Source organism: Dermacentor variabilis, chromosome 6, assembly GCF_050947875.1.
Source record: "Dermacentor variabilis isolate Ectoservices chromosome 6, ASM5094787v1, whole genome shotgun sequence".
In the NCBI taxonomy this organism is placed as follows: Eukaryota; Metazoa; Arthropoda; class Arachnida; order Ixodida; family Ixodidae; genus Dermacentor; species Dermacentor variabilis.
Window position 1 is genome coordinate 16,566,483 of NC_134573.1, and position 26,368 is coordinate 16,592,850.

Below are 26,368 nucleotides of genomic sequence, written 5' to 3' on the forward strand. Positions count from 1 at the left end.
GGTCATTTAAAGGGTTACAGCAGGTACACCCAGAGGTTGTTGGCCAGGTTCAAGGTTGGGGCGCCAGAGAGAGCGTCTCCCCTGGCAACGCTTTTGATACCTCTGTGAGAGGAGTGTCGTCCTCATGTGCCGGGGACCTCTTCCTCTCCTGCAGGCTGGGGGAAGGGTGCGTGCGTCATGGGATAGAACTGGGAGAGGGCATAGCTAGTGCACCTCTCCCGTGTCTATGCCAGTTCTTAATGCGTTCATAACATGCATATGCTCCCCACAACTTGTGGCCACAAAACTAGCTGCAGGTCCAATATGATATGTGCAATGTAAGGGTGATACAGGGTGTCAATGTACTGCAAAATAATTTGTCACAAAAACAAAGGCTATCAATGCACTGATGGAGAGGCAGTGCTGGAAGACCGAATACTAATTTCCGTGATGCATCATTGCTGTCATGCCAGTATTAAGAAAATCAACGGGCAATGCAGTTTTGAACAGATTCGAGAATGTCAATGACATATGCAGAGGCATATTCCAGTTTAGGTCATACAAGTGCAGGCATGTTTTGGACTGTTGCGTATATGTTTCCGGAAGCCTAGCATTTTGGCAGCAGATAAAGTGATATTAGAAACATGCACATATCAACTGATTCCAGAGGGAGCCTATTTACTGAATACAAAAACCTGAGAGAATTGGAACTGCAGATAAACATGGTTTTGCATTTGTTAACAATTAGTGCCATTACCCAAGTGTTACACCATTCTGAGATGATGGCATTGAGTATCGTATGATAATATGCTTATTGGCAAATGTGTGTATAGTATTACAGGCTACATGCAGGGGTGAGTTACTAGGACAGATTAAGAATACGAGCAGACCACGATTATGGTATCTTATGCCCTTGCTTTCTTTCCCCTTCTACAGATTGTACTTCCAGTATATATCAATGCAGCTGACACGCAATAAAAATTGGTTGTTTGTCAGCACCGAGTTTGTCTACTCTCATCACCATCCTGTTTCATAGCACTGTTTCCTTCAAGTTCAGTAATGTACAAACCAGCCCAATTGAACTCGCAAATGCAAAGGTGTGGTTACTCCTAGCCATAGTGTGCATACCTTGGCTGTAGAAATAGTAGTGATCCACCACTTAGTTACACAACTTCCCGACAACTTATGCACTCAAGATTCCACTTCCTGCAGAGCAAGACCTAGTTGTCTTGATAACAACGTCTTTAAAACAGCTCAAAGTGTAACAGAGCTCACAGGAGGACTTGAAATGATTGGCAGTGGTTGCCCTGACAAAGGTGTTGTCTCTTGTTCAAGCACTGTTGATGTACGCTGTCATCTGTGGTTGCTGTAAGGAGGCACCAGTTGACAACTGTAGTTGCGATGTAGTGCACTCAACAGATGTGTTGCTAACCCACAAACTACAGCACTGTTATTGTTAGTGCGCATAAGCTTCTAAAGAAACACAGAGGCTAGAAGGCTCCAGATCAGTTCTGACCACCTTCAATGCGCACCTGATTGTATGAGTAACTGAAAGCACGATGACTAGGAATCAAAGCTGAGCACCATAGCTACACTAGAAGTAGATAAATCTGTAGCAGCTACAGTGCAACACAAGATCCCATCAAATATGATGCCTAGGAACTCTTTATTCACTGGCACATTTAGTTACAGTGGAGGCCTGTGAAATTCACTTTTCAGTGCAGAATTTAATTGTGCAAGCATAAATGTATAACGTTAAGGGATAGGAAAAGAGCAGATTGGGTGAGGGAACAAACGCGAGTTAATGACATCTTAGTTGAAATCAAGAAAAAGAAATGGGCATGGGCAGGACATGTAATGAGGAGGGAAGATCACCGATGGTAATTGAGGGTTATGGGACTGGATTACAAGGGAAGGGGGCGGCAGAAAGTTAGGTGGGCGGATGAGATTAAGAAGTTTGTAGGGACAACATGGCCACAATTAGTACCTGACTGGGGTAGTTGGAGAAGTATGGGAGAGGCCTTTGCCCTCCAGTGGGCGTAACGAGGCTGATGATGATGATTACAGTAAGGCCTCTCACGTTTACATACTGAAGGCACAGCAAAATACACAGTGCTTATCTAGGGTTGTTTCTCACTCAAATTTCCACCAACCCTCGGGCATTTATGCATAAATGTGGAATGTAATGCTTAAAACTTCAGGGAGGTGTGGTTTATTGTACTGCAATTCAGCATGGTTCTCAAGCAAACATGCTATGGCTATCTTTCTTGACCATTTCCCTTTTGTACACATTATGTCTCATGACATGAAATCTCCAAATTAAATGTAATAAAACCATACTCTTTGTTATCAAACTCTCACATTATGATAATTTGCAATGTGGCTCTCGCTGTTGGTCACAATCATTGCAACACCTTGAGGAGTGCAAGAATGACTGCACGAGTGCTTAAAGGGCCTCGTCAGGCAAAGCTGTGGTCTTGGACCATTTTAGGAATGTTTGAATAAACTGCTATACTATCATTGGCTCAACAACCGGGATAACCCCCCCCCCCCCCAAACATGCTAAGGCAAAGATGGCTCAGAGGCTCCAGGCCATGATGTTGCAACAAACATGCTTCTGCAGGACTGAGACAAGTGTTAGCCTTTATTACTTGCAGATATAAAAAAAAACCTGCAACAGCCTGACTGTGTCCCTATTTGAGGCAGTTGCCTGCACATGCAACAGTGGCTGAAAAAACATTCTCAGGGTGTCTACCAAGTTGACATTTCCGAATTCCCCGAGTTTTCCAGGTTTACCCTGAGTGACACAGAACTATGTTTTATGTCAAGACAGGCTGAAACCATATCGCCCGATGCTGTCACTCTAGTAAGCATATGAAGAAAATTTTAAAAAGAATGACCTAATCCAATTTGAATACTCAGTAGTATTGTTTATGTTATTAAAAAGAGAATAGAAGGGAGGGGTTAGTAAAATGCACAGCAAATAAAATGTCTTCGCAAAAATTTCAAATAGAGTCAGACATTCTAAAATACGAATAAAAAGGAGACGCATACAGAAGCAAATATTTTCAAATATGAGCTATTTCTGTCAACTGATAGCAGGCTCAGTGATTTGAGGCCCGAGCTTTGTCAAAATTGAGATTCTCTCTCACCAGCTCGTAAGTCAACCTCTACTGTCCTGACATACTCTCAGCCCACGCATGATGCCTTAGTGTTGTGTTTCACTGCCTTAAAGAGTTTATTATGGTTTGGACGAGGGACACCTGCATCTCGGCATCAGCCAACTATTTGCTTTTTTTTTTTCCGAGTTCAAGCTCCTTCAAAACAGCGCCAGCATGCCTCCTCTTTCCCGTTCATTCCTCAATGCGTAAGTCCTTTCTCTTCTTGTCCTCCTTCCGCCACTCGTTTGCCCCCCGGACCATTTGAAGCATCTTCTTGGTCCTTTGCACAGTCCACCACCAATTTTATCAAACTCCCTAGGGGCCGCAAGAACGTGCGAAAAATCGGCCAGTTGTATAAAAATAGATGCATGTCATTTACTGCCCTTAAGGGCTCAAACCGCCACAGGCACATTCGAAAACGCTCTGAAGGCCTGTCGGTACACGTATTAGGCATATCGGTGCTCGTACTGTGACAGGAAAAACGGTGTGCACGTGTGTATAATTAAGGAATACTTACTGTGTTCAGTGGCAATAGCCATTCCCATGCTTCTTATGCTTCACTGCAATACTTTTGCGTATGCTTCACCAAGATTTCTGTACAGAGGCAAAGCTGACTTTTGGGAACCGGCATTATGCAACGCACTGTGCTTTCCAAGCTTCTAAGCCAATCGCGAGCACCACAAAGGCGGAGTCCGTGCCATTGCTGACAGCAGCGAATTCTTTTAATAAAAACAAGGCACCCAATGGCAAGAAGCTTCATAGCGAACGTTGAAGCAGCTAGGCCTAGCGTTGCCACAGTGGTTGCTATGGTTGCCAGCCAATCTGCATGCGAGAGCGCCGGTTCGAGGTGGCGAGGTAATCAAAATGGCAGCGTGGTGGCTTTGATTAACACCGTTACGAACATGTGGCCACAGCAAAACGTCCGGAAAATCGGACGGCAAAGAGTTCTTGTGTCCGAAATTTCACACATTTTGATACATTGACTCTATGGGGTACGTGGTGGTGCCAAGAAGCCGTCCAAATTATCGGGAATACAGAAACTCGGTCGTTGACTGTACTCTGGCAACTCCTCCAGCCGATGACAGGGCGTCAAAGACTATTCATTACGATTCCTGTCTGTTACTTGAGCCAGCATTACCGCGACTTTCGACCCTTTCAATAAAATTACAGCTAATTTTCCCTGATAGAGGCACAAATTCCCTGAGTTTTCCCTGAGTTTTTCCAGAGTAATCAAAATCCCTGAGAATTCCCGATTTTCCCGGCTGGTAGACACCCCGATTCTACATTCAGCCAAATCTGCTCTCAAAGTTAAACGCCATTATGGAGAGCACCAGCTACATTTCTGAGTATTTCTTTCTTTCATGTATAGTCATGCATTTAACGCAAGTCCCCTTCCCGCTTATTTCTTATTTTGTCTACATCTATTTCATTGCAACTTTCTTCTATCTCTACAGGACAGCTCAGGTGCTCACTGAGAAGTGAGACAGCTATGATGCCCTTTATTTCCTACCTTGGTTTCACAACAAACCACCACTGCACTGACAGGAAATACCCTGTCCGTGGGAACAAGGAGCATGCTCCTGCAGCAGCAACTAAAAGTGGCAGCTCACTAATGCATTGCCAAGAACAATACTGCTCATATCTTTCACTTCATCACTGCAACATAAATTCAAGTGCTAGCAAAAGGTATTGCAAATCATACTTGTGGCACCAACGTTGATATTGCAGCACTGAGAACAGCAGCACTCACCAGCAGTCGTGGTTTATTCTGCCCATGCAGTAGGCTGCACCATCTGCGACAAGGAGGTCATCACATCAGTCTGAACAACAGGATCATGAAGCAAAATCAACTTACCCTGAAAAAGGCGATCCAAAACCTCAACCTGTCATGAAAAAGAGAACAGTTTTGCTTTATGACAGCACCACCCAGTGTGTGCACATATTTCGCTGCATGTACTGAAGCCTTCTCTCTGCTTAGCATTAAAAAAAGCATGCATATGCTTTTCAAGTTACGCGAGTAACCCAGTATTCAAATGGTGCCTCGCATGCATATGTATCCAGGCAACAACTCGGATAGCAGTGAGTGATGCACTTATTCTTTAGCCACAAAGTGCCTCACCTCATCCTCAAAGCTGGTGTGTGGCTTGGTTTGCAATTCTGGTCTCATGAAGTTCTTGCGGGAGTAGAAAATATCCTGCAAGAGTTTGACAACAAACTTCACAAACAAACTGCCACACACGGAAACAAGAACCTGCTGCGCGAACCTTTGTTCTGCAGCACTAAAAAAAAAAAAATTATTGCGAAAGAATGCAGAGACAAATTATGCAACCAACATGCAGGTGGACAAATAATAAGGTTTTCAAATGCTTACTTGACTCCTACACTTTCCTTATACGAAGCAAAGCCTGATGTAACTAAAGAAATTGGCACAAGCAAACAAACAGCAACTCTTCAATTTCAAAGCACTTTCTGATGCAGTGATGACAGAAATTTGTGGCCATCTTTGGCATGCTCAGTTCGAAGTTCTTGCCAGCATTTGTTCCCTTGTAACTGCTTTCTGGCACTGTTCAGTGCTATCAATGCACTTCAGCTTTACATTTGTTTTTGCTTTTTTTTTCATGTCCTTAACACTGAATCTACATTGTACCTGCATTATATATACAGTGAACTCGCACTTAAGTGAACTTCAAGGGACCGAAGGAAATAGTTCACTTAACTGAAAGTTCATTAAACTGAATATTCACTAGACCAACATAAGACATGGCATACAGAGTCAAAAGTTTGAAGTGAAATTCATGGAGGAAAAGACATTGCATCCATAGTGTTATAAATGTGTGAAATGGAATTTGTCCATATCAACAAGTACAAGGTGCATAACAGTTATAATGCTGCCTTTCTCACTTAGAAAAAAATTTGTAACCTTCTTCTGCACTTGTACTTTTATAGCACAGGAAGCACCAAAACTGTCCAAAGAGTCAATGTTTTTGTACACTTCTTTTGGCACAGCTTGCTGTTGAGGCACAAAGTCTCTCAACTTTCCAATGCACCCTCCAACCTCAGCTAGAGTTATAGGGCTTGAAACTGGCTAGGCTGCTGCCTCTTCTCCGTCTTCTTCGCCTCTTCTTCAAAAGAAGGAGACGACGACCATGCCACGACTAGCCGGTCAGAAAGAAACACCCACCACATAGTTTGTGGTGTGACAGATCGCAGCTTTGCTCTGGCAGCGTTGTAAGTGCCGGCGATGTTACTTTTTTCGTGGCCTCCGAGATTACATGTTTGCTCGTCTTGTGCAGGCAATCTCGGAGGTCATGCCTCGTTGCTGTTCGTTTTCCACGCCACCGCTTTGCCCCAGGGGCGCTGTAGCGCCAGTGACGTTATATTGCCGCTGGAGCGGCGGTTTGATGAGGGCGGGCATCAGTTCTGATCGTAAAAATGAGTCTTGGTCGTCTGAGCGAGTTCGTTAAACTGAAATATTGACTGCTCTGAAATTCGTTTAAGTGAAACGTTTTTGCATAGAATCTATAAGAAAACTGCCGGGGATTTTTCAAAAGTTCGTTATTCTGAAATATTCGATAAACCGACGTTCGTACAACTGAGAGTTTACTGTATATATATTTTATTGCTTACGTGCAGGAATAGTATACCTTCACACTAATGCTCAAGAGTGGTGAATAAATGAATGAACCAAAGACACTACACTATTCTGACGATCATTAGTGATGGGGTGCTTAACTTTGCCTTAACAGACCTACCAAACTTTACAGTTGAAGTCAAGAAGCATTTGGTGGAAAATACCAATAGCTGAAAAAAAAAAGCTGCCCTGAAAATTACTCCGGGACTGTGTTTTTATTCTTTTGAATTAAGATTTTCCCTGAACTGAATGCAAATAATAAACTGGAAAATTACTGCTGTTGTTAAACCAGACCTAGCAACCACAGCAGTTGTAAAATACTGCAGTCAAAGCCAAGAAGTATTAAAATTTGTAGAAAGAACACTAAATATTGTTTCACAATTCAAATCTCCATTTATTAAAAAATTTGCAGACTTTCTTCTGTACAGATGCTATGAACAGGCATTCTGTTTGCAGCAAGAATGATCTGCAGGGTGTCTACCAAGTTGATATTTCCAAATACCCTGAGATTTCCAGGTTTTCCCTGAGTGGCTTCGTAAAATTCCCAGTGTGACAGAGAACTCTGTTTTATTTCAAGACGTGCTGACACTATATCACCCGATGCTGTCACTCTCTAGTATCTCAAAAACAAAGAAAAACTACTTAATAGAGTTTTAATAGTAAGGAGAAGTGTAAAGAAAACAGAAGAGAGGGGTTAGTGAAATAAATAGCAAATAAAATACCTTCGAAAAAAAAACGTAAAATCCGTTGCGAATCGACTTGAACATTCTAAAATACGAATAAAAAGGAGATGCATGTAGAAGCAAATATTTTCAATATGAGCTATTTCTATTAATTGATAGCAAGCTCATTCGTATGAGGTCAGAACTTTCACGTAATATTCTCCCTCACAAAAGCTTTTAAGTAAGCCTCAACTGTTCTCACACATTCTCAGCCCGTGCACAATGCCTCAGTGTTGTGTTTCACTGCTTCAAAGAGTTTATTTTGTTTGCACGAGGGGCACCTGCACCTCGGCATCAGCCAACATTTTATTTTTTTTATGCGAGCTCAAGCTCCTTCAAAGAAACGGTGGCACGCTTCCTTTCCCGTTCATTCTTCATGTGTAGGTCCTTTCTGTTCTCGTGTTCCTTCTGCCGTGTGTTCACCCCACAGACCATTTGAAGTATCCTCTTGGTCAGTTGTGCAGTCAACGTTCGATTTCTCAGACTCCCTAGGGGCCATGAAAACGTCCGAAAAAAATAGGGCAGTTCGAAAAAAATGAATGCATGTATTTTACTGCCCTTAAAGGGCCCTTCACCAGGTCCCCTAACAAATTTTGGTTATATGCTGGAAGTTACGTGTCCTCTAGGGAGCCATTCTGCCAGAAAGAAAAATTTAAATCAGCTCATTAATAGCCGAGAGATATATTTTAGTGCCGCCAACCCATGATTTCAGGAGGGTGAGCTCCACTGCCAAGCAAGACACTCTCTCTGCTCACCCCATCTAACCTCTGCAAGAGAAATTCCTTCCCTGCATTCTCCCATACCGGACCTTGAGGATTGCACGACACATACGACAAAGGCCGTGCCTTCATTTTCTTTTCTCCTCGCTTTTTTTTTTCTTTTTTGTGATGCTGCACACTTGCGTTGATGGTGTCACACAGTGCACGATTTTGCGCACTGTGTACGAGGAGACCTGACTAGCTGTGCAAGTCAGTGCTACATGAATACTGAGGCAGACACAAGCAGATCACAGAGCATGATCCCTCGCTTTTGGTGCCTGTGTGGGTGATTGCACAACGTGGGAATAAGCAGATGACACGGAAGTGCCTCTCTCTTGCTGCGGTGTGAAGCCTGTCAGCTAAAAATGGCTAGACCTCGTGAGGAGTCCTTTAGGACTCAAATCGCCACAGGCACATCCGAAGCAGTAGTAAAGAGTTCGATGAAAGTTCGTCTGGTCAGGTAACACGATGATGAAGAAATTGGGGTCACTAACCAAGTCAAGGTGAAAATAACACCGGCGTTTCGGGACCCATACGAGTTTCTTGATCACACTGAAAGCTGGCAAGAGCCGCAAGTCGTTTTTATGCCAAAATGTGACAGAGAACGGGTGTAGTAGGTTTAAAGCACTGGGATGAATCTTTTGCAAGCTTTCTACTGAGCTAGACAGCCAAAAACATTAACAACAAACTATGCTCGCCTTTCCTTGAAACAGACTCCATCAACCTATTGCACATATCGGGCGCAGGTCTTACTTGCAAACACGTTTACCAGATCATCTGCATTTCACTACAGCATACCGCAGTAAATTCTAATGTCATCTACGACATTATGCTATCTGTACTCAACTCAAGAAAGATAGGTTATCCTATGAATCTTTTAAAACACTTTTTCCAGTCTCTTATGGAGACTAGGAAAGGGAAATTTATGCCATCTAGCATTGCAGCCACCACCTATGCTCGTTGTTTACCTTTCTTGCACCGCTCCTCCTTCCCCTCCTCTAATTTCACTATTCAAATGCAAGGAATTGGCACATTTTTGTTTTCTTTTTATATTTGTGAATTTATTCATTTACTACCAATACAAGCGCCTTGTGCCTGCCGAAATGGCAGCACGAACGCAGAAGCAGACTACAGCAAACAGGTTATAACAAGTGCCAGTCTGCTCGTACACTCTATCCCTAGCGGCAAAAGGGGCAAACTAGGCTAGACGTGCTGTAGCAGAAAGATCTGTGCAGGTCTGGAGTTCAGTAGGTCGTGGCTTTGATTAATGCGATTTCGGACCTGCGGTCATGGCAAAAAGTCTGTAAAACTGGATGGCAAAGGGTTCTTGCATAGAGTTTCATATTAGTATAACTAGAGGGAAATCTGGTGCTGCGATCGTTCAACCATCATGGGAATGATGGGAAGTACAGGCTACGAATTGGCATTCTGTTGACTGGCAAACTAGTCAACAAGTATTTTTTGGCAGTTTTGGTTTCGCTCCAAGCGCAGTTGCTATAATCCACAGTGGGACAGTGCAACGGAAAGCTCTCTGCTTTTGTTCTGTTGCTTGAAGTGGCGATAGTGCACTGGGCCAGCGGCTGGGATGTTTGTGTCGCGGTATGGTGTCAAAGCCCTGACCAGAGAGCGACGGCATCGTAAACGTTGAAAGAACATGTTCTGAGCATTTGGACCTTGGTTTGTTAAGTGTGGTAGGTTGGCGCTGTAGCGTTACGTGCTTTATGAAACTTCAGAACAGGAAAAAGAAGGCACTACATATACAAGACATAGACAGTTGTACTTCTAGTGGCTTGACAATCAAATTTTATTGAGGGCTTCATTATGCATTGCTCATTTATGTGCTCATTGAAATGCGTGTTTCGGCACTTTGAGAACACAAGCTTAGTTGTGGTAGGAAAGGTTGCTGCTTCCTGGCTGTAGTCTGGTGTCACAAAATAGTTAAGTGCAAAGCCAAGCCATAACACTTTGGAAGCGGTACGTCAACATAAAATAAAATGAAGCATACTCGTAGGAGGCCTCAAGCATCCCTGCTAGCAGTGCAGCAGATGTGCTTAAAAGTACATGAATACGTTCAGCAATCGTGAAAGCCGAGGCAGCATTTCGAAAGAGCGAGAGAATTCGCAAGTGCCTGTCATCTGCGAGAAAAGTCGCGTTTGCAACGAGCAGGCGTCGTAGCAGACGACACTTGTAGCATTCCTCTCAAGGGCGCAACACTTTCTCACAATGCAACATTTGTATTTCCATAGATAATTGACAAGTATTTTTATATAAGTACATGCACGGCTGTTATTGCTGTTGTAAAAACAAATAAATAATTATTTTCTGGCGCTAAATCTGGAATAGAGTCGCAGAAGAATGCATATCCTGGTGTGCCCTGGTAAAAGAACCATAGTAAACCGTACTTCAATCTCAAAGTCATACAAATTTATGTAACGTGTTGTGCATTATATAAGACACTGCAGAAATAAAATTACATTTTAAGTGATAATATTTGAGTATAGCTTCGTTTACTGCACCACAAGCAAACGCCGCTATTTGAAAGACCGGAGTCAATCCGAAGCCTGTACTTCCCATCATTCCCATGTAGGTTGAGGCAACGCTCATGAAAGCCCCCATAGACACTAGTGCCCCATTTCCCTCTGGGGTATTTATTTAGAAACTCTAGGGGTTCTTGCATCTGGCATTTCAGATGTTCTTACACACTGACTATCGGGTAGGTGATGGTGCCGTGAAACTGTCCGAATTATCGGGCATCCGGAAAGCCGATCGTTGACTGTGCACTAGAAACTCCTCCAGCCGACAAAAGGGCGTCAAAGTAGGTTCTTCACAATTCCTCTCTGTTACTCGAGCCAGCAATACCACAACTTTCGTTCTATTTAAAAAAATTACACCCAATTTTCCCTGATACAAGCACAAATTCCATGAGTTTTCCCAGAGTATTTCCAGACTATTCAAAATCGCCGAGAATTCCCTCTTTTCCTGGTTGGTGCACACCCTGGATCTGTGCCACAGACAAACAGAAACATTAAGTTTATGCATGAAGCATTGACACAACAGCAGAAATTTCAGTTGATATATTTCTATTTGCAGATAGAGCTGCTACGATTAGGTCAGAATAATCAAGCAAGTAAAAAAAGAAAGGCTCTAAAAGCCAGTCAAAGAGTGTTATTCTTTAAGAATCAGTGTAGGCCAAATTGAAATCAGTCTTATCCCAAACTGGATGCCAATGAAAATTCTTAGAATTATTAGTTTCACACAACCATTGTAAGGGAACCCTAAAAATTACGCATCTCATAGTGAACTTGTAAAAGTTGGGACACAAGGAATACCGTAGACTATCCTACTCACCAGCACTTCATTGAAGCCTGTTAGCTCCTGGACAATATAGAGCAGAGGCTGGACTGCATTCAGCAATGTGGTGGAGCCACAGGTCTTGAGAATGAAGCACCTCTTGGACACAAACATGCTGCTCTCACTGAAATAAGGCACCACACTCTGTTTCACGCCATTTTCTTTAACAGCCAAAAGAAGCGAGTTCAGAGCAACCAATTTTCCCAGCACCTCTGTTCACTCGCTGCCCAGCAAGCGCCAATGGGACATCACATTAAAAAGGAACTGCTAAATGCAAAGGTATTCATTGTCTCTTGCAATGAGGTGCTAGCTATGGGCCAAGGAACGCAGCTTAAACACAGCAAGTGGGAGCTTCAAGTATTGCATCATAATGTATGTAGTAGTGCCCTACACCAAACAAAATGCCACTGTGCACTTTGCTCGGCTGACAACCAGGGTAGGCGGCTAAAGCACACCGTTATGTTTGCTCTGAGCACATACTTTTTGCAAAATACACACATACTTTATTAGCAAAAATTTACCTGTAGGCTTAGCACATAAGTAGCACCCCTCTTTCCCGATCACATGAGCAAAGCTCTGTTCGGGGATTGATGTGGCAAATTGGGCATGTTGGTACATATTTGAAAAGGGGGCAGTGCAAAAAAGACATGGACAGAGACAAGACGACAAGGACAAGTGCTGAACTTCCAACAACACAATGTGATGATGATGATGATATGTGGTGTTTAAAGGGACCCTGAAACACTTTTGACGATTTTCTACAAACGTATTGAGTCGTTAGAGCAGGTCCTTCTGATCATTAATTGACACATCTAAGTGCTCCGCGTAAAGCGTGTAATTTATTATAAGGTTTTAAATATGCACATCGCTGCCGATCGCAGCGCACTGCTCGGCGGAATTTTAAGCCGCCCCTACCCATATGACCGAAATCACCCATACGACGTCAGTGGGGCGAGCTATCCGATTGGCTGACAAGGGCGCGTGATCGATAATTTTTGCAATTTTATGGTAAACAAATGATCTTCGTAATAGTTGGAATGTTAGTTAATTTGTTTTTATGAAAAGAAAGTAACATAAAGAGAATGCACAAGAATAATTTTTCAGTACACTTAAGCACTTCCGGCACACAGCGTGTGTCGTCTGCTTGTGTTACAACGTACTCCATTTTGAAGAGAGCTCCGCGGTCAGAGACGGTCTCAGTCTTTTCGCGAGCACTATGATTCGACTTTGTTGCCGTGTGGACTGCAAACGTAGCGACTGGCAATATGTCAAGCTGCGACATCGTGTCCCTCTGCAAGGCAGCGTACGAGCGAACTGGCTGCTGCGCATCGGACTGCCGCTATCCGATCGGCGCCCGGATTTGCGCGTTTGTGGCCATCACTTTACACCGGAAGATTACTAACGCAATAGCGTTTCCCGAGTCCGGTATTAGGGAAAACGCAAGCGCAAGGGGACAGAGTCTGGCCGCTTGACTTTGCCGTAACGGGATGAGCCATGAGATGAGCAGAAGGGCAAATGCGAATGGTCTGCACGGTGCAGCCACTTGGTGGCACAGTGCTCAACCATACACAGTAGCAGCAACGAAGTGTATTCTTCTTTGCTGCTGGTGTATATTTTTCGCAGGAGTGTAATCATGAACACGTTGTTTTTATAAATGTTTTAAATGTTTTACACTTGGTTAGAGCAACATTAGCGCTTTGTTTGGCTGGTTAAGCTCTGCACCAACAAGTGTATGGACCGTGCAGACCGATCAGGCCGCTCACGTACGTCTACGCTAAAGTTCCTTCATCATCTTGAGTTTATGCCTACAGTCATTTGCCGAAATGACCGGAATACAAGACATGTTCGGCGCTACGACAGAATGCTCGCAACGCACGCTGCTTCGATAGCTCTCGCTTGGGGTCGACGGTCAAGCGGCTAGCGGAGCGGTCTCGCGCGGGCGAGGGGGGCTCCAAAACAACCGGAAGTGGACGATGTGACGTCGCATCGTGACGCTGAACCAGTGAAGGCAGAGCTTAGCCCCGCTCGCTCGGCAAACGAGTTGAGGAGGAAAAGCATGGCTAGGGAGGAGGGTAACTTCTAATCGCTTGTAGCTCCATTAATACGTAACGCTTCACTTAAATTGCAGTGCGAATGTTGTACTTAAGCTGTACCCTACGCGTCTACAAAATTTGTCCAAACCGTTTCAGGGGCCCTTTAATGGCGCAAGGGCCAAGTATGGCCAAAGAGCGTCATGCCAAAAGGTAATTTTAACAATGTATCGCGAATGCAGTAAGCAGCGGATTCATCATGGTAAATGTGACATGGCTGTAGAAAGGCCTAAAAACTGTCGCTGTAACTGGTGTAAAATAAATAGGTACTAAAGTAATGACACTGATTAGGACATGGACGATGGCAATTGGGTTTCGTTAAAAAACATGATGGAACAAGACAACACATAACAGTGATTAGAACCTCAAGAGGGCCCTTTTATTAGAAGGGCTGTTAGTCGTGTGCTAAAAATTACCTGTCCAAATGATTTTGAGAATATCTGTTTGCAATAAAAACTGTAAGACTAATTTCAGGTTAAAAAGCGGTTCATCACTAAAAAAAAATGCAGGGTAAAGAGGTGTATTTTCACGATATGCAGAAGGAAAATACTTTTTGCTCTCTGTTTCTATTGCAGGGCACTGAATAAGAACATGGAGTACTGCCAGACTATTGCCGCACTTACCACAAGTCGGGGGATCGCCTCCAGTCAAGAGATAAGAGTATGTGTGGCCTATCCTTAATCGGCAAAGAATTACTTCCTTGTAACGTGCTTTTTTCCCACTTATCCAGTTCCCCAGTTTTGGTTTTATTATGTGAAGCTTATTCATTACTTGTGTATCCCACTTGCCTTGCCAATGATTCCTTAATTAACGGTGTAGAATAGGCTTTAGGTCTGTGGCAGAGATGCGAATATTTCCATCTCTGTTGCTAAAAGTTACTGATGTAGCGCTTTCGTCAGCTGCTTCGTTCTCTTTTATACCTTTGTGACTGGGTACTCAGCATATGACAATCCCTTGATTGCACATATATAGGGCGCACAATAAGTTATACAGCTCATTCAAAATGGAATTCTTATGTTTTTATAAACTAATTAGTGCTCTCACGACACTTAATGAGTCTGTGAAGAGAACAGCCTTAGCGACGTTTGTGAGCCTGATGTGTTTAATAGCCGAGAGTATAGTGTACGCTTCCGCTGTAAAGATGCTTGTGTGTGGGTTTAGTGTCCCAGATATTGAAAATGATGGTGCAAGAGCTGCGTAAGCAACACCATCAGCACACTTCGAAGCATCTGTGTAAAATTCAGCACAGGAATACTTCTCTTTTAGTTCAAGAAAATGCAATTGTATATGTGCCTCAGGAGCTCATTACGATATTTCTATGAAAGATATGTCACAATGGATAGTTTGCCACTCCCAAGGCGGTGGGAACCGAGTAGGAGCCATTGGGATATTGTCTAGAAAAGGGACGCCTGTTTCTTCTGACAGTGCTTCCACTCGGAGGGACAGAGGAGGCCTGATGGCTGGGCGGTTACGGAATAGCCTGGCAGTGGACAAGTCGCTAATTGCAAAATGACATGGATGCTGAATATCTGATCTAACTTTCAAGGTGTAAGAGAAAGATAAATATGCTCTTTGTAGATGAAGAGACCATTCATTGGATTCAACGTACAGGCTCTCTACAGGACTAGTCCTGAAGCCACCTGTAGCAATACTGATACCCAAGTGGTGAATCGAATCTAACATCTTCAAGGCCCTAGGCGTAGCAGAGCTATACACTATAGCACCCTAGTCAAGGCATGACCTTATCAGACTTTTATACAGGCTCAAAAGGCATCTTCTGTCACTTCCCCAGGATGTATGGGACAAGAGCTTCAGAAGATTCATTGTCTTCATGCACTTCGCCTTCAGATATATCAAGTGGGGGATAAATGTTAATTTAGTGTCTCACATGAGGCCCAAAAACTTATGTTCATGGCTCACTGGGCGCTGTTGTCGATTAAGGCAAATAGCGGGTTCAGATAATTTACCTCTCTTGTTCGAGAAGAGAACACATATGCTTTTTTGTGGGTTTAATTTAAACCCATTCTCGTCAGCCCACATTGACAATTTGTTTAGCCCAAGCTGTAGATGTCACTCACAGATGGAAGGACTACATGATTTAAAACCTATTTGTATGTCATCTACGTACACAGAATAAAACATTGTACGTGGCATGATAGTATAAAGTGAGTTTATTTTCATAACGAATAGAGTGCAGCTAAGCACGCCACCTTGTGGTACACCTGTTTCCTGTGTAAATAGATGAGATAGCACATTACCAACTCTGATGCGGAACGTGCGCTTAGACAGGTAACTTTGGATGACATTCAGCAAGTTACCTCGGACTCCCATTTCGGCCAGGTCACGGAGAATTCCGAACCGCCATGTGGTGTCGTAAGCCTTCTCCATGTCAACAAATACTGACAAAAAGAACTGCTTATGCACAAAAGCATCGCAAATATTCATTTCGATGCAGACAAGGTGATCAGTTGTGGATCTACCTTCCCTGAAATCACACTGTAGGGGATCTAACAGTTTGTTACTTTCAAGAAAATGAAGGAGACGCCGGTTAACCATTTTTTCAAAGAGTTTACATAGGCAACTTGTCAACGCTATAGGCCTATAGCTGTTGACCGAAGTTGGGTCCTTGCCATCTTTTAGTATTGGGATAATTATTGCTTCCTTCCAGGCGGATGGAATGTAGCCGGCAGAGAACACAGTTGAAAAGTGACAGTAGTGTTTTGAGGGTTTCAGGGTGTAGGTGTTTGATCATTATATACAATATTCTGTCACTTCCTGGAGCGGACTTGTTACAGCCATTGAGCGCAGCCTGAAATTCCGCCATGCTAAATGGGCAGTTGTAAGGTTGGTTGCTATTTCCTTTCCGACCCAGAGGCAGTCATTCCGCTTGTTGCCGGTATCTCAGAAATGTATCTGAATAGTGGGATGAGCTAGAAATCCTTTCAAAATGTACCCCTAGAGAGTCGGCTTGGTCAATGAGTGTGTCTCCTTGTGTATTTGCCAATGGTAGAGGATGAGTTTCACGGTCTTTTATTTTGTTTACCCTGTTCCAGGCTTTTCTTTCGTCTGTATAAGAATTAATACAAGAGATGTATTTTTGCCAGCTTTCTCTTTTGGCAAGGCAGTGAATTCTTCTACCTTCTGATTTTATTTTCTTGAAGCTGATCAAGTTCTCGGTAGTTGGGCAGTCGCAAAGGCGACTCCAAGCCTTACACTGCTCATTTCACCAAGGAATACGCCGTTTAGAGGGTAATCCATTCATTTGAGGGATACATATTGATGCAGCATCAGTTATAAATCCCGTCAAATATGATACACTATCATCAATTGAGAGAGTACAGTTGTCATCCCACGTCAAATGTGTCAGCTCTCTGTATCATTTCCAGTCAGCACAGTCAACCTTCCAACGTGGCAGATGTGGGGAACACTTATCGCCTTTTGCTAAATTTAAGAAAATTGGGAAATGGTCACTCCTATATGGATTTTTGATCACGCCCCACTCCAGGTATGGAACTAGTGTACTTGATGTTATACTTAAGTCAATGGATGAGAACGTTTTGTTCGCCACGCTGTAGAATGTGGGTTCTTTCTTGTTTAGTAAGCATGCATTGGAGGATAAAAGGAACTTTTCTAATAAGCGCCCTCTCGTATCACAACGAGAATCTCCCCAGAGGGTGTTATCTGCACTTAAATCACCTACTACAATGCAAGGTTCGGGGAGTTCTGCGATAAAGCTCTGGAATTCTGTTGTGGAAAGTGGATGGCATGGAGGGATGTACAGAGAGCTAAACGTGACTAACTTATCAAATAGCACGGCTCTGATTGCCACTGCCTCAAGGAGCGTTTGTAGATGTAAATGTTGGCAGGCGATACCTTTATCAACTATAATAGCAACACTGCCTGACGAGGCGAGAGCGTCACTGCAATCTTTGCGGTAAATGGCATATTGTTTGAGAAAGTTAGTATGTGAAGGATTGAGGTGTCTCTTGCACACACAGCACGCTTGGATTAAACTTGCGAAGGAGTTCCTTAATATCATCAAGATTGTATATTAAACCTCTCACATTCCAATGCATTATCTGTGTGTCCATATTGGAAGTGTTTTATGGTGTGTGTCAAGAGATCAATTAGGTTGGCTCAAGAGACCTTTGCAGGCCCCTTGATGCGGGGTATTTCTTTTTTGTTGACGCGCTCCAGGGAGCAACGCCATTCCTTCAGCGTCTGAGACGCCGGAGAAGTTTTGTTACATCCATCGCCTCTTCAGAGGCGCTAGATGACGCCCGCTCAGCGGGCACTCTCTGGGGTTTTTGGGGCTTGTCTGCACAAGCAGTGGCCCTGGGACTGGCAGGCTCAGGGTCTGCTGGCCCTTCGTGGTAGGGGGCGGAATAGCAGTAGCTGCTCCCGCCAGGGGGGCTGATGGCGTAACCGCCATCACACTCCGTGTGACTTGCGCGGCCGCTAGAGGATGTGGCACTGCCCCCCGGCGTGTCACATCACTGTAGGATGGATTCGATTGGTGGTGGACAGAAAAACGCTTGCGCGCTTCTGAAAAGAAATGTTTAATTTGACCTTCAGTTCGATTATTCCTTTTTCTTTCTTCCATGACGGGCACGATCGCGAATAGGCGGGGCGGTCTCCGTCACAGTTAGTACAGTGGGTTGCGGAAGAACAGTTATCTGATGTGTGGTCTTTAGATGCACATTTTGCCCAAGCAGCACGCCCTCGGCAGCTCTGAGATTGGGATTGGGGATGTATAGTCGTATGCGAAGTTTACAATATCCGGTCTCTATCGAATCAGGCAGTTCACTTGTTCCGAACGTTATTATTACATGCTTTGTTGGGATTTCCTTGTCATCACGTCTTAACTTAATTCATTGCACCTTTACAACGTTTTGGTCTTGCCATCCATCCAATCGCTTTCACCGAGTTCAAGGAGGTCGTCATCAGAAATGACACCACGCACAGTGTTCATTGACCGGCGGGGGCCCACAGAGACAGGAATGTCACCAAACGCAACAAGTTTAGTCAGTTTGCTGTATTGAAGCTTGTCACGCACTTCCAGAAGAAGGTCGCCGCTTCCCATCTTGTAACCAGAGCCGATTGCTTCTGTCAGACATTTTGCAACCACAAATGGGGATATTGTACGGACTGTCTTGGTTTCATGTTGACGTGGTACTTGGGAAATATTTGTTTTGGTTTCATCAGAAAGTTTAATGTTTCGTCGGTGTACCCCCTCTTCAGGGAGCAATCAGGGAGTGAAGGGAAATTAGAAGCCATATATAGGATTACTTTATTCGGCAGGAATGCCCGCCGCCCACCTCGGAGCCCAACCTGGGGACGTCACAGGATTAGGAAAATTCTATTCTGCGTACGCCAGCGGTACGTTCCCACTATAACCTAATATAGAGATACCCGAGACTGGATATATTACACAAGGTTAACCCTTGCCGCCCACAAAATAGGAAGTTAAAAGAAATGAATAGAAGACAGGAAAGATGGAAAAGTGGAAGAGAAAGGCGAAGATGAGGGTAGAGAGAGACAGGAAAAGGCGACTGCCGATTTCCTCCAGGTGGGTCAGTCTGGAGGTGCCATCTAGCGATGCAGAGGCCGAAGAGGTGTGTTGCCTCCGCCGGGGGGCCTCAAAGGTCCAAACACCCAGCATAGGCTCAACCCCCAGGATCCCCTTTTCCCCCAGACACAGCTACACGCGGGAGGGTCCAACCCTCATGTGCTCGGGTACGTGGTGTCGCAACACACCAAACGCCTGCTTACGCAGACGCCCCTGCGGGGAACAACACAATGTGAATGGTTCACAAATACATACATGCTGTCTGAGCCCAGGGTTACCATCTGCGCATGGGAAAGTATGCCAGCTCTTTGAAAGCATGACAAAGGCCATGCTGACACATCTCTCCCCAAGCCTAAAAATCCATTCAGATTCTGCGATTTCTCCTGTCCAGGGCTGGACAAAGCTACTCTACAATTCTATCATGATATATGATACAAGATACTCTGCTAACACATATACGAGATAGATACAAGATACTACTGCAATTATTGTATCCGATATGATACTTTCCATTTGAATGTTAAGATGCTTCGATACATTAGCAAATTTCTTATTACAGATCTATATAATGTTTTAGCAAAAGTGTATGCACAACAATGTTTGCTTGGAAATTTCCTAACACTGACCAATTTTGATTCATTTGAATGACTGTGTTAGCATCTCAATATTTGTCTTTCTTGCTAGAAGTATATTTTCATGCTGAAGCAACTTATTGTGATTGCGTTAGCTGTTTAACATGAAAGCTCTTTATACATTGCGCTGGCAGCGGTTTTTGTTTGTCACGCTTGTAACTGATGGGAGTCGCTGCTCTGCCGGCCGACCAGCTAGTGGGTCGCCATCTAATTACTAGAACGTCAACAGACGTCAGACTCTGGAGTTTTGCAAGACACGTAGCGCCACCTACCGGTGCGAAGAGGCAGTAATTGAGTAGTGTGAAGCCCGACTCCCTTGCTAAGTTGCCTATGCAGCTAGCGACTGTGAAACAACGATTTAACTAGATTTTGGTTCATATTGCGAGTGTTTTGCACATTTAACACCCAGACAGAGAGCTATGAATTTCTCCGCTAGTCGGACGCACCGCCAAACTGCCATAAAGCGCTTGCTGGATCACTCGTCACACTGATGATGGAAGTGACGGCATCCTCTATAGCTTCGAGCACTACGAAGAAACGCCACAATTGACGATACTGTTGTGTTCTAAATTGCCATGAACGTGAAGGACTGAATAACAACGTTCAGTTTTACTGATTTCCATTGCGATCGTATGAAGGAGAAAGGCGAAGCGCTGGATACGGGCCATTCAATGTGTTGGGTAATCAAATTACTTGCATTCCCCACCACACAGCGACTCGCATGAGAAAGCGCGATACTGTTGTCCTGCTGTAATTGCGTTGGGTAGCCCTGACGGAGGACCGTGGCAACCAAGCGAAAACTCAAGAATCTGCAGCCACCACTTCATCGGCAACAGAAAAAACAATGTTGCGAACCATTGGCCTTGAGCTCCACCACTGAAAAAGCTGGCGCCACTGTCGGTGTGACGTGGTATTAGGGATCACGTGGACATAGCAACTGCGTCGGCTGCTTCGGGAGCGCCGAAGCGAGCTGAAAACGAGAGTTTAAATTTCCTCGTACACTGCGGTCCTCATTTAGTGGCGAGATTTTCCCACTTCGAGTGTCTCCTTTACAAAGCTTGAAAGCACTACAATAGGTAGTGGCTGCATTTGAAGGCGCGCAACATGGTAGGCTACTGCTCGGTGCCACAGTGATGGACGTACGCAACGGAGCCTGGTGTCAGCTTTATTCACATGTAGCTGCAGGACAAGAAGCTGCGTGAAGCTTGGCTCGCGAAACATAATACCGGCAAACAGTCATCGGCTACAACTCGGGTATGGAGCAAGCATAGACCCGAGGAGGATTTCTGCTAGGGCGCCGGGTCTGCGATGTTCGGAAAACGCGCACTGAGACGCTCGCCCGAGTCCGCTGCCCGACTAATGTCATGACGGTTTGGTCTATGAGCTTGTCGATGCTATAGATCCACCCCAGTTCCACCCCAGTGAACTTTGTCAAGTTCACTGGGGTGGAAAGGCAGCGGTAAGAAGCACATTAAAAAGAAGCATGGCATATGGTCATGCGTGTGTTATGAATTAATGCACTGGATTACAAGAAAGAAGCAGCGAGGAATCGCACGCTGATAACACAGATAAACATACAGTGCGACGCAACTCGAGAAATAATATTGAAATGTCCAATAATTTAGAAGAAAAAAAAAAGATTGAATCATCGCGACGGCACATCCCAGTCCCCGTAGGCATTGAAGTCTCTACAATGAAATTATTTTCATAGCGCCCATGCAAAAATCGTTGCTTGTACACCGTCAAATGCTCATATTCTGTTTCTGCTCCGATTCTGATTCTGCTCATAAATGCTCATGGCACGGTGCGAAAACGCGCACGCGGCGAAACTGAAACAGTGCGCGGACAGGCATGCAGACGCCCCGTCGGTCGCTGCGAATCTCTGCGGTTGCTGCATTGAGGCTTCATTCTATTACACTCCATTTAATTATACAAACACTATAAAAACATATTTCACATAGTTTGCTCTCAGTGTTTACCTAGCTTTCATGCAAATAGCCGGTTCGGGAGACTCCATCGCAGCAACCGCACGCAGTGGCGTTCACTGTACGTATTCGGTAAAGGGATAGCGTCTGTAAACGATTCTGTGCTTTCAGTTTGCCCAAGATTATTATTTAGACAGTAAAAAACTTCTCTCGTTTCGAAAGTACTTACAGAAATGTCCAGAAGGGCTCGTGCGTGGTGTTTTCAGTGAGTGCTGACAGCAAAACCTATGAGGAGCGCGCCGCGTGATCCCTCATACTACGCCAGCGAGGCGCTTCCAATAGATGGCGACTAACTCCTCGCCGCCAATAGGCCATCGATATTTTCCGTCCACCTACGCTTGACTCAACAAGAGGAACGGAGAGATTTGGCTGGTCAGTTTAACCAAATATATTGGTTCGTTTATGAATTCAAAATCCTGTTCTAAAGCATCGCTGTATCGCGAGCTTATTGCTAGTTTCAGTATTTTGTATGTCCTGCGCCAATACAATAAGCACGTTTCGCAATGTGCTGAGCCTGCTCGACTGCGTTTTTCAAATATGAGCAATAAAGTTGCTGCAGGAGCACTGGATGAGTAATTGCGAAGTAATGCACGTGTGTAAAAAGAAACATGTCGTGTTTATTTACATTTACTTGTGCACGTGTGTTGCTTGAAGCGTCTGTGAAAAGTTCAAAGGTACTGAGCGACGCTGTAGCTCCTGCGAGACAGAAAGATGCAGCGCGCAGGCATCTAGGAAGCTTACTTTCGTTATGTTCGCATGCTGTTTGCTGCCTTGGAAAGCGTTTTCTGTTTGCTGCCCTCAAAAAGGCTATGGAAGGATTTGCTCTCTAAATAATTGCGAGAAAAAACATTACAATAAAATGCATGAAAATATAGGAGATACTTAAGTCTTGTGTTAAGGACATATTCAATATGAACCACTTTGAAATACTTAGATTTTTATGCTGAGATGCTTATAAACAAACCTGATGCTCTCTATACTTGCGAGTTGCAGCATGCCGAAATAACACCCGAGACTTCTTTTATATTGTACACGTACTTCGCCCTGCTGAGCTTCCTTTCCGAAGCGTTGATGGGTGGAAGAAGGTTTCCAGGTCCTTGATATTTAGGAAACCGTGCTTCAACACAAACGAAAGAGGACGGTCCATTGTGGCCTATGTACCTTCGCTTGCAGACAGCTCTTCTTGCACTACTCAGTTTGCGCCAAGGATGCGATGGGGACGCTAGTGACGGGTTTTTCCGCAACGCCGCTTCGGCAGAGTCTTAAGTCTATAAGAAGCCTCAGCACAATGGCACAAATACCGCTGGGGAATTTTACCTTGCCCAAAAACTTAATACAATTTGCGCAATGCCAGATCACCAGACAGGTGTACAGCAGCAATGCTGGTAGCAACATTTTTAATTCATAAGCATTTCTATGCTTACCTAATGAGAAAAGCCGTCCCTCCATCCATCTCGTAAAATGACCACGTTTAAGATAGCACCTACAGCAGCAAGCAAATTCACATTCCTGTTGCATCTTGCCTCAACAGCAACGAAGCGGCGAGAACGCAGGGCTTACGGAGCTCTCAGCAGGTGCCACACACTACCACTTTCACAGATCACTTTCAAGATATGTGCCCGCATATCTCTCAACGCTAAGTAAGTGACGAGAACACAGCATGTGAAGCTATGAGCAGTCGGCACTGTGTGTCAGCATCGCAGATCACTTTTAAGGTATGGTCCGCGCGACGGTGCCATACGAAGCCTGAATACACGATTGTAAGTCGACCTATTTTTTTTTATTTGAAAATCTGATGTAGGGGGTCAACTTACAATCGAAACCAAAACATGTCACTGCCAAAAAAGCAAGACCAACAAGATATCAGTGGAACTACAACGTAGTTACAATTTTATGTTTGCTCTATGACCTTACCCGTAGTTTTTCCTATCCCGTGTGTGTTCGCTTCTCAGAAGGATTTTTCAACATTTTTTACAGTTTTACAGCACACACAACACTCATGGGGGGGGGGTCAATAGTTGATGGAAGTGCCACTGTTCCATTCACGGCGGCACCCCCAGAACGGCAGTGCTTGCAGGCTTGCAGGCATATGCTTGCAGGCAGTATCAATAGTTCATGGAAGAGCAGACACTGCTCTCGCATTTCTCTTTCCCTGTAGCTCTTATAATGCTCTTAGTTTGACGCGTTCAACTCGACTGCCGGCTACATGCTACTTCCATGTTACATGTGCCTTCCTGGGGCAGTGCTTGTAAAAAATCCAATCTATCGTCCAACGAAAAAGTAACCTGTGACTTATACAACGCGACACAGGACATTGCCCCTTCAGACACAGCGATCACCAAGGGGCGTCCATGCCCACTGCCTCACCGCGCTGGCAGCCAGTGTCTGAGCATAAAGAAACTTGACCCCACTACACAATGCCGGCATGCCTAGAGACAAATGCCTACAACACGTGCTAAGAAACCTCATCGGTAGTGCCTAGGCAGAACCGTATATTCAAGAAGCAAAAGCCTCCAGATTTTCTCTCTCGCGCCGTTCTTACTTGCACCTGCGCACAAACGGCTGGCGATCCCTCAAATGAACGTCTTGTGTTGGTTGGGGTTACAAGAGGCTTCGTCTAAAATGAGGATATGGCTACACAAATAATCCGTTCTTAAAGTAAAATTTTCATAAAAGGTGTTCATTCATGCATATTACATCTTCCAGTGAAGTTTACTTACCTACAATGCATAACCAAGCGAAACAAAGCACGAACACACGATAAACTATTCCAAAGCAAGTGGGAATCTTGTCGTCTGTCCTCCAACTTTAGCGGCCCACTGATAGTTTTTACGTTTCGTATAATTGTACATGCAATAACAACTTCTCAAAGTTGAACAAAACATGTTTTTGTGTAATAATAAAGCTAAAACAGCTTTTTACGTGCTGTTTTAGTATAGAATGAATTATTGTTACAGACGGAATGGTGCTTGCCAGGCAGGTGTCCTGCTCTCCGAGAAAAATGCCAATCCAAAGTCACAATATACTGGCATTCCCATGCATACCACAGTGCAGCAGCGCCAGATTTCACTCTAGGTAAAATTACGAGAAACTATGCATTTAGCGGAGCAGGCAGATGGATGGATGGATGGATGGATGTTATGAGCGTCCCCTTTGAATTGGGGTGGTGGGTTGCACCACCAAGCACTTGCTATTATACTGCCTAATGTCCTACCTAAGAAAGAAAAAAAGAAAAAAAGGTAAGTAAGTAAGTAAGTAAGTAAGTAAGTAAGTAAGTAAGTAAGTAAGTTTATTTTCCAGGTTCAACTGGAGGGTTTTCTGGCAAAAAGCTGCATGAGCAGCTTGACTATGTCCAGAAAACCCCTACAAGCAGTAGCACACGAGTGGTACAGAAATCAGACGCACACATACAATAGTTGTAGTCAATAAAGAGAAATCATTCACCAGTTATACATACAGAGTGTAACAATCTATTGCAAAAAAAAAATTAAATTAAACAATAAAATCGTAAATAGAGACGCTCAAATGGTCATACAAATGTTCAGAATAAAATAGGAATAATCAAGCAAAACATAAAGGACATAAAATCACATTTCAACAAAATATTTCCGCAGCTCAGCTTTAGTATATCCTATTGTGTGTTTATATGTGTTTAGTACATGGGGCAGGTTGTAAGACAACATTTGTAATTTATAGTTAGTATGAAAACGTGGAATATTCCAAGTATTAATAGTTCTTGTGTGTATGTTAGCATGATGCATGTCCAAAGATGCCAGAGTCGAATAAAAATCGGCAATGGATGCCGTCGAAAAATACATTTTTTGTAACAACTTAAAGTGATACAAATGGTTGACCCGGATAATGTTATGTGTTTCAAAAGCATACTTGGAGGTAGTTGTATTATCAATATTGGCGATTATTCGAACAATTTTCTTTTGCAGTACGAGAATCTTATTTAGGTTCGTTTTGGTCATTGTGGCCAAAACTAAATTGCAGTAGTTAAGGTGAGAAAAGTGCGTAATAAACCTGTAATTTACATTTTAAAGGTAAAGTTTCACGACATCGCGATAGAACCCCGCAGACGGAAGAGAGTTTCTTGCAGACAAAGTCAGTATGGGCATCCCAGTTTAAATAGCAGGAAAAATGTACTCCAAGTATTTTGTGCACTTCAACTATTTCTATCTGGTGATCTTCAAAGTGAAGCATGCAATGCGGTACTATCGGTTTGTTTCTTGCGCGAAATATTATAGCCTTGGACTTTGTAGGATTAATTCTTAATTTATTCATCCTTGACCACCTAGACAATTTAATCAGTAGGTCATTACATTTCACCATTCAATCATTAAGGTTAGGGCCTGAAAGTAGTAGTGTGCTATCATCCGTGTATATTACAAAATCAATGGAAGGATCTATGCTTACAATATCATTTATATACGTATTGAACAAAAGGGATCCTAATATGCTCCCTTGTGGGACACCACAACTGATAG

General features: G+C 43.9%; 1 protein-coding gene across 1 annotated transcript in view; it reads right to left on the reverse strand.

Annotated features, from left to right (window-relative positions):
• The window catches only part of SamDC (S-adenosylmethionine decarboxylase), a 162,199-nt gene that overhangs the window by 40,521 nt on the left and 95,310 nt on the right, over positions 1-26,368 (reverse strand). The window contains exons 3-6 of the mRNA XM_075694810.1: positions 11,600-11,726; positions 5,260-5,334; positions 4,996-5,023; positions 4,891-4,933 (exon numbers count right to left, since the gene is read on the reverse strand). Of these exons, the coding sequence (XP_075550925.1) occupies positions 4,891-4,933; positions 4,996-5,023; positions 5,260-5,334; positions 11,600-11,726 (273 nt within the window). The remainder of the gene's footprint in view (positions 1-4,890; positions 4,934-4,995; positions 5,024-5,259; positions 5,335-11,599; positions 11,727-26,368) is intronic.